At 46.4% G+C, this 14,414-nt stretch overlaps 1 protein-coding gene across 2 annotated transcripts in view; it reads right to left on the reverse strand.

Annotated features, from left to right (window-relative positions):
* WARS2 (tryptophanyl tRNA synthetase 2, mitochondrial) overlaps positions 1–14,050 on the reverse strand; it is an 83,253-nt gene extending 69,203 nt beyond the window's left edge. Inside the window, exons 1-2 of one of the 2 annotated variants that reach the window (XM_084628802.1) lie at positions 13,952–14,029; positions 4,727–4,912 (exon numbers count right to left, since the gene is read on the reverse strand). Coding sequence is in view for 1 of the 2 variants with exons in the window: in XM_084628801.1 (XP_084484927.1) it covers positions 13,952–14,005 (54 nt within the window). In the remaining variant the exon portion in view is untranslated. Of the gene's footprint in view, positions 1–4,726; positions 4,913–13,951 lie in introns of both variants that reach the window. The other variant, XM_084628801.1, reaches the window with a different exon arrangement.
* Between the last annotated feature and the right edge of the window lie 364 nt (positions 14,051–14,414).

A 14,414-nucleotide genomic window follows, 5' to 3' on the forward strand; every position in this document is an offset into this window, starting at 1 on the left:
TGCCTATGGACTTACTTTGCAGGCTGTCTCCAACCCTCATCCCTGACCCTGACCACCCCCTCAAACTCCTCTGCCCCCTCTGCAGCACAGAGCACCGGGTCAGGCAGAGGCTTTGCAGCTGTGCTGCCCCAGGATCTTGCAGCCCCGCCCCCGCCCAGACCATTGTGCCGGCAGCGCAGTGAGTCGAGGCTGCACGGGAGGGGGAAAGCGGGGGAGGGGACGGGGGCTAGCCTCCCAGGCCAGGAGCTCAGGGGCCGAGCCGGAGGGGCCCGTGGGCCGTAGTTTGCTCACCTCTGCTCTAGCTAGTTTAGTCCTCTCATGAGAAAGTGCATAATATATATTTCAACCTCTGCAGATAATAAATGGCTAACTAGAGTTTTCTAAAACTCTCAAAAGTTCATCACTGGGCTGAAGTGAAAGCAAGCAAAGTTTCAGCCATAAGAATGAACGTTACACAAAGTGGAGAGAGTCACAACAGATTATTATAAGGGAAATTATTTTACAATCCAAACTCAAGCAGTCACTCCTCACAAATGCTATAGCAGTACGACCACTTGCTATTTTCTCGGAGCAGATCAGGTAAGGACGGGAGTGAGATTAGTAGACTCAGAGCTAATTCTAAACACAGGTGGTGAGCAAGACAGAGAGAACAGGAAGTGGAGAGGGGAATCACTGTTGGCATGTGGTGACGGGAAAGATTGATGGCTTCCCTCTCTAGTTTTCCCCACTGTGTAGGCAGGCAGGGGGTGGGGGAAAGGGACTGAGGAGCTGCTGTGCTGGCGACTTAACACACCACCCAGCCTCCACAGCACTAGCACTGATTAATGGGGCTGGAATGACTCAGGAAACAGAGAAGAATCACTCTCAGACTTTTCTCCTTTTTATCGTTATTTTATCCAAGGCAGGTCACATTTCCAACCAAAACATCTTGAAATTTGTCAAAAGAAGAGAAACATGCAAGATTGAAAACCAGAGTGTCAGAAGGAAGAAAGAACAATATATAAGTGAATGCAGTCAAAAGAAAAGTGCCTGACATTGTAAGTGCCTGATCAAACATAAGTAAGATCTTCCCGAGGGGGTTGGAGAAGAAAACAAAACAAAACAAAACCTCGCCTCATCTTCAGGGACAGGAGAAATTCTCTGGCTATAAATATGAACTCTTGCATCTTTAGGGTCTGCACATAATTTTTACTTCCCTTATTAATATTTTGCAAATAAAAAGCTTTTGTTTTCTAAATGATATGCTGGTCTGTTAACATAGACTTACAAAAAAAAAAGTTTGAAGCAGTAAGAAAGGTAGGAACTTACCCTAACTCATTAAACCCCTGCATTAAACTGAGGTATACATTTTAAAACCTAACTGGGGCCATTGAAGTGCTATCATCATCAGGTATAAGCATTTGTTTCACTTTCTTTTTAAAAGGAACAGGGAAACCAAGGGCTGGTTTAGACATCAATTTTTTTGTGCTGATGTAACTAAAGTAATTTAATTACATCAGTGCACACTCCTAACGTAAGATGTACTTAAACTGGTTTAGCTTAATCTGGTAATCAAAATAAAATAAACTGGTATAAATGCAGTTTAAACTGATTTAAGTGCATTTAGAGTTAGGGGTTTGCACTGATGTAATTAAATTAAAGATTTATTCCGCGCAAGTTTTTGGATATAGACATGCACTAAGAAACTATATTAATGCACTGCCCCAAAACTTAGTTAATGTAGAGGTAAGGTTGTCCAGCAGTGCCTTGTACCCTTCCAAAATGCCAAATGCACCTATACTTGAAACTCTGAAAACCAGGAAAGAAAGATTTAAGATACACAACAGCCACGCCCCAAACCTGGAGCTGGCAAGTACTGAATGTATGAAGTAAATGGGCCATTTTAAGTGATGTGCTGGTCCCACAGAACTGCATTATCTTATTCATCTACAAACACTATAACTTCACTTTACTTTGTTACAGACAGCAGTATTGATTAGTGCAGGGATTACCTGCAGCAGGTTGACACAACTAACACTGCAGTAGCAAGAGAGAGACGTGCACCCAAAGGGATCACAGACCCCTCGTTTCTGTGCTGAGTTATGCGGGTTGTGCAAGCACAGGAGCATAAAATCTATTCTTGCCATGCGGATCTGTAGCAGTCTGCTAGCATACATAATAATGCAGACGTTGGTGCAAGTATGTTGCAGAGAAAGCCCTTAGGACAAGGGTCAAAGGATGGTAACATCTAGTAATTTTGGAATGGTTTGTGAAAAGCAGGTGAAAGAGTTGAGCAAAAGACAGATGTAGCCTGCTGGTGCCACTAAGCCTGCCCTAAACACAACTTTTCCCTTAATGAGGACAGGCGCTGACAATTCCTCCTATCACACTCCCGTGCTGTGTCCTCACAGATGTCTGTTGGAGGGGCCGCACTGGTATGTCACACAGAGAACGCACAGTTATTGTTACAGGGTAGGGATGGTATGCTTCCTGGTTTTCAGAGGTTTAAATATAGGTTCATTTGACATTCTGGAGGGTTAAGATGCTCTGCTGGTCAAACTTAACTCTGCACTAAATTTTTAGTCAGCAAATTCCTCTTGTGTTTTGAGGAAGTGGTGGCAATGAGGGGGATAGGAGGTGGCATCCTGGGGACACCTCACTGCCACTCAGCTACCGATTCTACCCTCCTCCGAGCCCCTCCACACTCCCAGCAGGGCTGCAGGGGCCATGAGGAAGAAGGTGGTAACCAATGGGCTTTGAGGAACACATCCACTAACTGAAGATAGAAAAGCGGAGTTGGGGGGAGCCATAGAACACTTCGAATACTACAGCAGGGGAATTTTTCCTTTTCCATATGGGAATAATTGTACTGATATAGAGCACTTTTACACTAGTATAACCATGTCCACACTATAGGGTTGTACTGTTTTAAACTACACCAGTCAATTGAAAACTGCAACTTTCCGGTGTAGATAAAGCCCCCTCCCAAAAAAAACCCATTGTTGTGCAAGAAATGACAACGAAGCTCAATGGATCATGTGATCTGAGCCTGTCTTATTCTGACAAGTTTTGGGGAAGCGATTATAAAAACCCATTATAGGTAAGAATTGAACACTGACAATTTTGCAACCATTCTGTGTTCTACCTTGATAGAGATGTTCTGGAAACAAGGAAATGTGGCTTAGTATTTAGTACTTATAGCCTCGTGTGTACTATCATTCAGAAATAGAAGAAACCTCCATTTATTTGCACCAAATAAGACTGCTGGAAAGAAGTCTGATTTGTTTCCAAAAAGAAAAGTGATTTTAGAAATGAGGAGTAAGCAATACAGAGGCAAAACTTATTTTCAGACTATGAAAAGACAGTATGTAATTATTACCTTTTATTACCAAAACAATTCTCAGTATGGTAAAGTTTGGGCATCCATCATTATTTTAAGAATAATGACAATTGGACATACAAAGGGGTAGTAGCTAATTTATTGAATGCCTCCTTTTTCTGATCTCTGACTTATGTAAACAATTATTTCATTTATTTGTAAAAAAGACTTCCCAGTTTCTCTTTAGGAGAGGGCAACCAAATTCCCAACTGCCTGCTTCCCTCTCAGTGAACTAGCTAGCTAAGTTTTTATATTGCAATCACCACAGTAGTATCTAAATCCCTCACAAACATACAATCTCAGTTTCTCCTTCTCTGACCTTCAGGTGAAGGGAACTTTTTATATTTTATTGCATTTCTGGTTCAAGTGTGTAGTTGTATGCTAGCAAGACTAGCCCAAAAAACACAAACAAGGACAAACAGTATCAAGTCACATATAGAGTGGCCTTTTAAAAACGTGTGTTTTGGGTTTTAATTATTCAATTGTTCATAATACATCTTAAAAACCAGAAGATACATTTTTCTATTGGTTATTTTGTTTGGCAATTGCCTCAAGGCTGGAAAGGTTAGCTACTTTGTATATGGCGCCAAAATTAACACACCTGTTTAAAAACTTTCACTTTGTGGTCTCTGGCTCAAATCTAGCTCAGGTGGAAATGAAAGTTTACACCATTTGATGGTACTGTGAAGTGTGTGTGAGTTAGGAGTCTCATAGTGAGCAAATGTGCACATGACAAAAAACACAACTGGCCCTTCTTGCCCATTTTAGAAAAGTTATACCAATTTAAATGGATTTAAAATAGAACTAATTAAATCAGCGTGAACCCCTCACATAGACATATTTAAACTGTTTTAACCTTTACTTAATCAACATAGCTTGTGTTGCAACATTACTGAACTAAGATTTAAAAATCTTTTCTAAAGTTGACCAGGCCTAAATCTCAGACACACCAAAGACTGCATGAGCAACAGAAGTTGCATTCCCCCCCTCAAGAAGCCCAATCTACGTTGGGGTTGAAGCTCCCTAGTGGAGATCGGGCAGATGGGAGGCTTTCACCATCATTTATTGTGTTGGACCTATTCTTCAGATAGACAACTCTTCAATCTCTACTTCTGTATATATCCAAGAATTTTCACCAATGCTGCATTCACTTAAAACATTGTAAGAAACTACCAATTCAACCTAGCACCCTCTCACATCTAGAAACCTAATATATCAGCATATTTAACAGACACCAGCATAACTAACAGTTGTTTTTATGGCTGCTGCAAAAGTGGAAGCCATATTTTCTTTAATGTTACAATGACTAAGGGTAGACTTAAAAGAAAACTATTAGTTTACAAGTGAAAATGTGAATTCCACCCTTACCAAGTGCCAGGGTATTTAGCAGCGTGCCACTTAATAGAGTTCTAAGATATTTAAAATCCAGAGGACTCTTCCCATAAGACCAGGATGGCCAAAGTGCATCTCATGAAAGTCACAGTCTTATTTGTTATTTCTCTTAAGCCAAGCAGCATCACATGATTGGGTCTGTAGTCTTCATGAGCCATTCCTCTGCAAGAAAGATGAGAGGCCATTTGCGATCTGCCATGTTTTTATACAAGTCTGGTGTGGATGTGGTGGGCAACCTGCGGCCTGTCAGGGTAATCCACTGGTGGGCCACTAGACAGTTTGTTTACACTGACCATCAGCAGGCACGACCGCCTGCAGCTTCCAGTGGCCACGGTTCACCATTCCTGGCCAATGGGAGCTGCGGGAAGTGGTGGCCAGCACGTCCCGGCAGCCTACGCCGCTTCCTGCGGCTCCCATTGGCTGGGAACGGCGAACCGCAGCCACTGAGAGCTGTGGGCGGCCGTGCCTGGGGACGGTCAATGTAAACAAACTGTCCCGCAGCCCACCAGTGGATTATCCTGAAGGGCCACATGTGGCCCACAGGCTGAAGTTGCCCACCACTGGACTATAGGTTCATTACAAATTACCAAAACAATTCTCAGTATGGTAAAGTTTGGGCATCCATCATTAGACTACACCGAGTTTAAGGCCCCAGAGATGTTCACAGCCTTCTGTTTAAATGCATAGTGCATTGCAGGAGTCAGGAGGTGGCAGAAGCAGGACAGGAGGGGGAGTGAGGGGAGGTACTAAGACTTGGCCAGCATGGAGGCAGGAAGGAGGGTCCCAGGCTGGGAAGGAGGGTCCCAGGGCTTCCTACCTGCTCCCGGGCACATTCTAGCCCCTCCATTTCCAGCTCCCTGGAATGAGCCCAGGTCCTAGAGCAGCTGGTCTCACTCTCACCTCTCCCCCCATCCCTTGCTGTGCATGAGTTTCCAAGGAGACAAAGCCCACTCCCCACCCCCATCCCTCCTGGTTCTGCTACCCAGGCAGGAGTGATCTCATTAGAGAGACAATGAGGTTTAATTCCAAGATACAATTGAATAATTAAGTGAATATTTAGGGGTGGCAAAAGAGAAAAATCATAAATTTTGGCAACTCTGATCTCATTCTAGGATGTCTCATAACCATGTTTTTTTAAAAAAGTCAATCCCACAGCGTAGGCACCACTTCTGATCTAGCTCTTTGATGCCCAAGACGTTATTTTCTGGATAGTATCCAGTAAGCCAATGCAAAAATATCATCCCTTCTACTGTATCCAGATGGTAGAAGATCAAATTCATCAGTTCAAGGTCTACACTTAACTGATGTGAAATGCTGGCTTCTCAGACGACTCTTGGGGTTGGACAACAAGCAAAATCCTTTGAACAAGTCAAGAAATCACTTGAAGCTTTTTTCTTCTTAACTTAACTGAACATTGTAATCAAGCTTGTTTAAATCAGTCCTCAGAGGGGATGCAAAACTGATAATCTGACCACACTGGGTTATTAAAGATCCTATGGCACTTTTTGTAAGGCTTGGGCCATTAACAGCAGCATCCTGGTGAAATCTCACCTCATATTACATCCTGCCTCACTAAATTCCCCCTGCAGTTTCAGCTGGATACAAAATTCTGCTTCTCTTCCTGTCCTAAACAGTTGCACAGTTTTGCTGTGCACCAAAGACTTGATGCCCAATTACATCTCAAGCATGGCAATGATCTTTATGTAGAATAATTACAGGAAGATGCTCAGGCACCACAGTGACAGACATACCTTTTCAAAAGCGTCTTAAGGACTACAAGTCCCACTGAAAGTCAGTGGGACCATGGGCTGGTCTGCACAACTTTTGTTCAACTATAACAACATGAGTTTAGAAAACAATAACCAAAGCAATGCAACCCCCTAGTGTGGACAGTTACACCAGTAGAAAGGTGCTTTAAGCTCTGCTGTGTAGGCCAGCCCCTAGTTCCATTGATTGTCAATGAGAGTTAGGTTCCTAAGTGACTAAGTCACTTTTGAAAATGGGACTTTGGCACTTTTGAAAATTTTAAGTCTAAGAATCTAAGCAGTACATTACAGTTTAAGGTCACAAGGTGCTTTTGGAATCCTTCACGTTAAAAGGAGCTGTACAGAAATATAGGATATTACACAGGAAATCCTCATTTCCTGAATCCAGCCTCTCTAGCATGAATTGCTGTGTATACGCATGGTCTCTTCATTAAAACAGATGTCCCCTGAACTGCTGACTTTCCAGTAGTGCATCCTTGAGACAGACACTACTAGAGTAGTGGCAAAGGTGTATCCCAAATGCCAGCTGTAATTTTCTCTAACATCCTGGAGGAAAAGACAATGCAACACAGCAATGTGGTGGTATAATGGATACAGCTACTTCTGAGCATCTTCTCCTGGATACAAGAAAGCATCTTAACCCCCCCCAAATAATAAGTGTTCCAAAATTTTCACTTTCTCCTGATTAATAATTATCTTATAGCCACACTTCTATCCTGAAGAATCCCAAAGTTATTTACAAGCTTAACATTATACACAAAATATACACAGGAATCACTATGATTCAGCAACCTCTAAGGTGGAACATGGCAGCTGTTTAACTGCTTGGGACAGTAAGTGAATACCAAATCCATATAAGAACCTAGGTTTTTTCTTACTTAGTAGATAGCACTTCCAGCAGCACAATGTCCTTCCCCAGTACCACTCCAGCATTGGCTCAATACTGACTCACAAAGTAAGACTGTACTTATCACAAACGCCATATCAGGCAGAACATGCATATTCTCCGGACTTCTCCAGTCCAAGTGCTGACCCATCCCAGCAAGGCACATCTTGAAATATGTGATTGGATCATGGCTTGAGGTGGGGGCACAATTGCTTATACAGAGTCACATGTTAAAAGGAGTTATAATGAACTGCGTTAGCTTTGGGACAGTCATACATCAGAAGTTGAAAGTAAGAGTTTCCAGATCATTTGAACTGGAAAATGTGGCAGATTTTGGAGTCCAGACAGACAAGTGCACTAGCCTCTGGAGAGGAAAGTTCAAATCCTATTTTAGGCCTGGCGCTCTCACCTTAGCTCTTACTGGACAACAGTCCACATCACAAAAGACGCTACACTCTCAGAAACCTTCTAGTGCAAATCCTTATGTATGTCAGTACGCATTTGCTGTAACAAGAGGTGTGTACACGGGAAGGGTGCTGAGTATGACAATTATAGATATTAGTGTCAATTCTAAACTAGTAGGATCTCCGTTTTACGAGGCACACTAAAGTGCTACCACTGTACCAGATTAGGCTTGGCAAGCCAGTCAATTGACTGGCCAGTTGAGCACCTATTATTTGACTACAGCCAAATATTGTCAAATACTCCAGCAAGAATATCCTGATATAAGCAGTTGCCTCCCTTTTTGATTGCACCATTCTTTCATTTTTTATCTTAATTTCATTGTGTTATACATTTTTCTGCATTAAAATAACTCTGCTTCATAAATGTTTTTTGTTATTAGGCATAAGTACATAAAGCTAAGCCTATTGGAGACCATAAAGTCTTACTCTTTTTTTGTTACTGTTGTTATTGTTCTAATAAATTAATGCTTTAAAATATTTGACCATTTTTGACATTATTTGACAATATGTGACTAATATGTAATTGGTCAAATGACTAGCTATTTTTGGACTGGTCAAATGCCCAACCCTAGATAGTAGGAGACCCAGCTCTTTAGGGTGGCCGAAAAAGCCCAGTGTGAAGATTGCATAAAAAGCAAATCTTTACCCTCAGGGCTTGAAAACTCCACTCCTACTAACTATAAGCTCTCGTTTAAAATAAAAAAATGTGTATAGCCTTTATAGTCTAAACACAAAATGTTATAACTGACGTGGTTCTACTTCTGCTGCTAATCACCAGGTGCGTTATCATGAAAACTGACCAGAGTACAGCAAGCTGTCCCTGCTGCTATTCAAAGTCCTGCAGGAATCAGTGAAACGAATAAGAATCTGGTCCACTTCATTCTGCTGCTTAGAAAAACTCAGAGAAACAGCAGCAAGCCTTGGAAGAACCATAGAAATAGAAGCTGGGGGCTAAGAGTAACAGAGACCTCCCCCACCCTTGTGGCAGACAGATGGAAATAGTGTGGGACTGGTCAAAGACAGAAAATATTCCTCCTTGCAGCAGAGATTTGGGAGCACTTTCAAGCTGGACACCTGTTTGTTCTGGCTTACAGGTACTAGGTAAATCTTTTAAACCCAACAGAAACAAGTGAGGCTCCTGAAGGCTGTTCATTGGCCTGTCTGAATAAAGGGGAAAGGTGTCAGCCCATTTCCTAGTGAACAGATGCTCAACTCACTAAAAACCACTATGATCAGCCCTCTTATATGCAAACTCAGCTGAGGTCAAGGGCTAAATGGTCCAAGGAGACTTAACTGACCTCAATCTTCAGGTTTGTCAGAACTTGAATTACAATAGGAGAACAAAGTCAATTCCACAAGTGTTTGTCCATCTAACCTTGGAGTCCAAGTGTAAACCAACAATTTTGGTGTCCTGTAACAAAGAGCTGTGGAGTGTCTCAACTTGCATTTATAATCATATTTTAGTTAACTTGAGTTAACTAAATTGTCAGTTAAATTCAGTTAATACAGGACTACACACTCTACTCTTGACATACCCCAAGAGGTGGTTCTCTGAGGGCAGGCCAGTTTGGAGGAAGTTTTCCACTGCCCCATTGTATTTGTCACAGGTCTGGCCAAGCTCCCCCTACGGCAGACTTGCCAGAAAGCTGTGAGGGGATCTAAACACTGAAGACACATAACATGGGCTCAGCCCCAGCAAGATGAGCTTAGGCACTGTCCCTGCCTTTGGGCCTCTACGAATGCATTCCAGGTGCAGACCTTGCATCTGATGCCACTCTTGGCAATGAGGACCACACGGTCCAGTTGCTAAGTCCTGAAACTAGAGCCATCTTCCCCAAGGCTCCCCAGCAGCTCTTGCACGTTTCCCAGAATACCTTGTGAGCCTTCTGGTTGTGGAAAGCAAATAGCAAAAGACAGTCTTTCTAACTCAGTCACTCTTTACTTAAGAGAAAGCACAATTCATTTAGAAAACAAGCATCCTGAATGCAACACCCCTTACTCCAGCTCACCCAACCCTTAAGTGTCTGTCTGTTCAGACAGCCAGGTCTCCCCCTGCCTCCTCAAGGCTCCTGCAGCAGCAGCTCTCTTCAGCTTTGGCTGGTGAAAATGGCTGGAGATGCAGAATAGAGCAGCTCCTGCCCTTTTATAACCTTCTAGTCTCCTGTTGTGCGATGACAGGTAGATACTGCAACACCAGGCAGTATCTCTGGGGACCAGTGTACTAAATGTATTCATGGTTTATGTATGACTACGTTCTACTTCATGGGAAGGGTTACCACAGGTCCTTCAGGAACTAAAAACGGTGCGTGTGTTTGGTGAGGGGGGTGATTAAGGTGAGTCACTGAGACTAAACTACTCTACAGCGGTATCACCTCCTGGAGAGGTTTGCATATATTGGTTCGCACTGTGTTTTCCAGAGACTCAAACAAATAAAGCGCTTTTGGTATAAACAGGCTGAGTTTATACCAAAAGCCTGGGACACAGGGCCTTCTTTTCTGACCCAGTAAACAGAAAGGACCCTCTGTCCAAGGAGGAGGATCCCCAATCCTTGCGGAAGGGTTGGAAGGCTGCTTGGTAACTGGTATACACTGCTGTAGCCCCTGGAGAAAGGTTAACCATAGGTGCTAGAACCTGGTCACACCTGCTGAGAAAACCACAGTGAAGTGCAAAGGGACTGCTAATCTAATCTCCCAGTTTGGAGGGAAAGAGACACAGGTCTCTGCCCACGAGAGGTGACTACCGGGAGCCTGAAACTTAAATGGATATCCTCAAGGATGACCAGGGGTTGGGGGGGCAGAGGGAGCAGTTAACCTTGAAATGGTGACAATTACTACCTGCTCTGGGGATATTTACAGAGAACTTCGGCATCTGGAACTGTCAGTTTAACATCAGGCTCAACGAAGAGATTCAATTACGGGCTAGAGAGGAAACGAGTGGTAGGACTCTAACCAAGCCCTGCCAAGACACCAGAATGAAGGCCACTGGGAGCTGCGGGCAACTCTGCAAATGTAAACAAACTGTCTGGTGGCCCGCCACCGGATTACCCTGATGGGCCACGTGCAGCCCACGGGCCACAGGTTGCCCACCACTGTCCTAAGGGATATCTGAAAGGGATATTCAATCCTTAGTGCAAATGGCTGTAAAGCTACCCAATACGCTATATCAGAACAGAAGACTGGTAAGAGAGGCCTAGGAGCAAACCGAACACTAACAGTTCAAAGGCATAAAATTAGGAGAAGGATAATAGTAATAAAAAAGAAAACTGAGGTAGAATATCATGTACCAGCTCTTCTGTGTACAGTCTTTTAAGGAAGCAATGGAAGCCACATTTGAAGTAATTTAAAACTGGACTAAAAAAAAAAACCATGAAAATTACACTGTACTAAACAATCCTGCACTGGCCCCCACGAGATGGTCTGGGATCAAACAGACCTTTGCCGCTTCCAACTTCCACCTCACCCAGAAACATTGCATCATCCTCATGTCTCTGCACTCTCAAGAACAATGAGATAGGCCGCAGTGTAGTGTCCACTGCAAATCACAGCATCCAAACAATCTTAACTTCACCTTGTCGCATTCTTCAAACTTTCCATATAATTAAAACTTAGTGCAGTCTTAGGTATAGGCTACGTTTTGATTTTTATGATTAGTGGCCTTTTTTCTAACATTATTCCTCAGAGGTGAAAAATTTTTGTTCAGTAGGAACCACCCGGTAATGCAGGGGTGGGCAAACTTTTTCACTGGAGGGCCACATTGGGGTTGCAAAACAGTATGGAGGGCTGGGTAGGGAAGGCTGTGCCTCCCCAAAGAGCCTAGCCCCCACCCCCTCCCAACTTCCAACCCCACTTCCAACCCTCTCAGAACCCCCGACCCATCTAACCCCCGCCCCCTTTTCCTTGTCCCCGGACCCTCCGCCCCTAACCACACACACACACCCCCGGGACCCTGCACCCTATCCAACCCCCCCCCCACTCCCTGTCCCCTGACTGCCCCCCCAGGACCCCACCCCCATCCAACCCTCTCTGCTCCCTGTAGGAGCATCTTCGCTTAAGCCAGCATTCCCCAAACTTTTGAGGGTCACACCCCCCTTACCTCTGTCTGCACTCCCCCACTCCTCCAGAGCCGGAAGTGGGGCTGCAGCTGGGGGGGAAGAACACAGTGGGGTGGGGGGCTGGAAGCAGGGCCATGGCCAGGGGCCAAGGCTGGGGGCAGGAGCAGAGCCAGACCCAGGCTGTGGTGGGGGCTGGGACCAGAGCAGACCTAGGGACAGGGAGGGGCTAGGTGGTTCCCCACCCCCACATTCCTGTCCCTGCTTTGGGGACCTCTCACTTAAGTGCTATAGCAATGCAGCTGCACTGATGCATTTTAAGTGTAGACCTTCCCTCAGAGCGTCACAGCTAAATACAAGATGTAACAGACTGTTTAGCATATGTAGGGCTCCATGTTTGTCACACAGGTTGCAGAAGTTACAGATTCCATGACTTCTGCAGCAGCCAGTGTGGCTGATCCCAGGGGGGCCCGAGCAGCTGGCACTGGGGCCAGCTGCTCAGGCGGCCCTGGAGACAGCTACACCAATTGCTCGAGCAGTGGCCGATACAGCTGGCCCCAGGGGCCTATTTCTTCTTTACATTTGTGAGCTTTTTCTTGAAAAAGATTTTTTCTACAAGAGGAAGACAGGTAAAACCTTGTACTATTCGTAAAAAAAAATCTTATTACACATACTTTTGGATAAACTGAATTATTCCCTTCCACCCTGATTCACCTAACTTTACTGTAAACAGTTTACCAGTTTTCCAACTATACCACCTCTGGCTGAGAAGAAGGTTGATAAATTTCAGCCCAAAGGGTTTGTTTTGAAAAATTCTAAAACGCACATATAAACACAGTAAACTATGGAAAAAAGGTTAGAAAGTCAGGCTCTGGCTCCCCATCACCCTGAGAAAAACTATTACCAAATACTGTCTAGACTAGGATTTCATGGTGTGATGGTTAGTGACTACCTTTCAAGAAGAAAAGGAGTACTTGTGGCACCTTAGAGACTAACCAATTTATTTGAGCATAAGCTTTGCATCCGATGAAGTGAGCTGTAGCTTACGAAAGCTTATGCTCAAATAAATTGGTTAGTCTCTAAGGTGCCACAAGTCCTCCTTTTCTTTTTGTGAATAAAGACTAACACCGCTGTTACTCTGAAACCTACCTTTTAAGAGTCTCATTGAGACAAAGTGGCCTTCCTTTAACATGCTAAATTGGACTAGCTCTCCCTAGTCCAGACAAGGCCAAAGGCTTTGTCTGGACTAGGGACAGTGAATGAGTGTAAAGTAGGGTTTAGCTCACACATGTGCCAGCTAAGCCTAACTTAAATTTGACTTTTTTTCCTACAGTAAATACAAGGTAACAGGACAGTACAGTCGTGCATTGTTGCAGCACAGCAGGAAGGTGGTGATCTGGTAGAGTGGTGCAGGCAGGGCACGCAGAGCAAGGATGCAGTGTAGAGATGTGGCACAATGCTGCAGAGGGGCAGGGCAATACAGAGCGGAGGTGCGCTGATGTGCTGCAGAGCAAACACCAGGGCGGTGATGTGGTGCAGAGGATGGGGCAGTACAGGGTGGGAACGGGGGGCAGCAGGGCAGAGGACAGCGTGGTGTAGGGCAGAGGGAGGGACAGGGATGTGGTGCAGAGAGCGGGGCGATGCGCTGCAGAGCTGGGCCGGGATGTGGTGCGAGGCAGAGGCTGGTGGGGCAGGGCACGGGGCGGCGTGGGGCAGGAGGCGGGCGCGGCGATGCGCTGCAGAGAGGCACAGGAAGGGCCGGGGGCAGCGAAGTGATGCGGGGCGGGGCCCGGGGCCAGACGAGGTGCGATGCGGGGCAGAGAGCGGCGGCGCAGGGCCGAGCCGCGCAGAGGGGCTGGCCCCTGGCCCTGGCCCACGCTCCGGCTCCCCGCTCGGGGCGGCTCCAGGGAGAGGCCGGGGCGCAGCGGGGCGCAGCGTGGGGCCGGGGGCCGGTGCCCGGGCGCGGCGCCCAGGGCGGGGCGAGGAGGCGCGCGGGCCCCGCCCAGGAGGGTCAGGGGAGGGGCCCCGGCCCGTTACCTGGGTGAGGGTCCCGCGGTGCAGGGCCCGGATCACGCCGCACGGCGCCGCCATGGCTGGGGGAGGGGAGAAGCGAGCCGGGGAGCCTGCGCCTGCGCACGTGGCCTGACTGACTGCTAGCGCCTGCGCGCCCGGCACCCGCCTTCAAGGGGCGGGGCCAGAACATCATCGACCGCCCGGCCCAGGGGCGGGGCCGGCAGGTTCGTCAGCGTCCCCCGCCCCCACCCCCTCCTCCCAGTGGTGCGGCCGCCGGCGCGTGTTGCCTCCTCTCCCGTTGCGTCATCCCAGCCTCCCCCAGCCAGGGCTTTCATGCCCCGCCCCTCTCGCGCAGCGTCCGAGCTCCCCCTACGCCCCCGCCCCCGCGCCTCTCCCGGGGCCCGTGCCCGCCCCGGCGCGTGCACAGCTCCCCTCTCCCAGCGCCTCCCCCGTCCCGTCCCACGCAGACTCCTGCACAGGGCCATGT

This window comes from Lepidochelys olivacea, assembly GCF_965140295.1.
Source record: "Lepidochelys olivacea isolate rLepOli2 genome assembly, chromosome: 1".
Lineage (NCBI taxonomy): Eukaryota > Metazoa > Chordata > Testudines > Cheloniidae > Lepidochelys > Lepidochelys olivacea.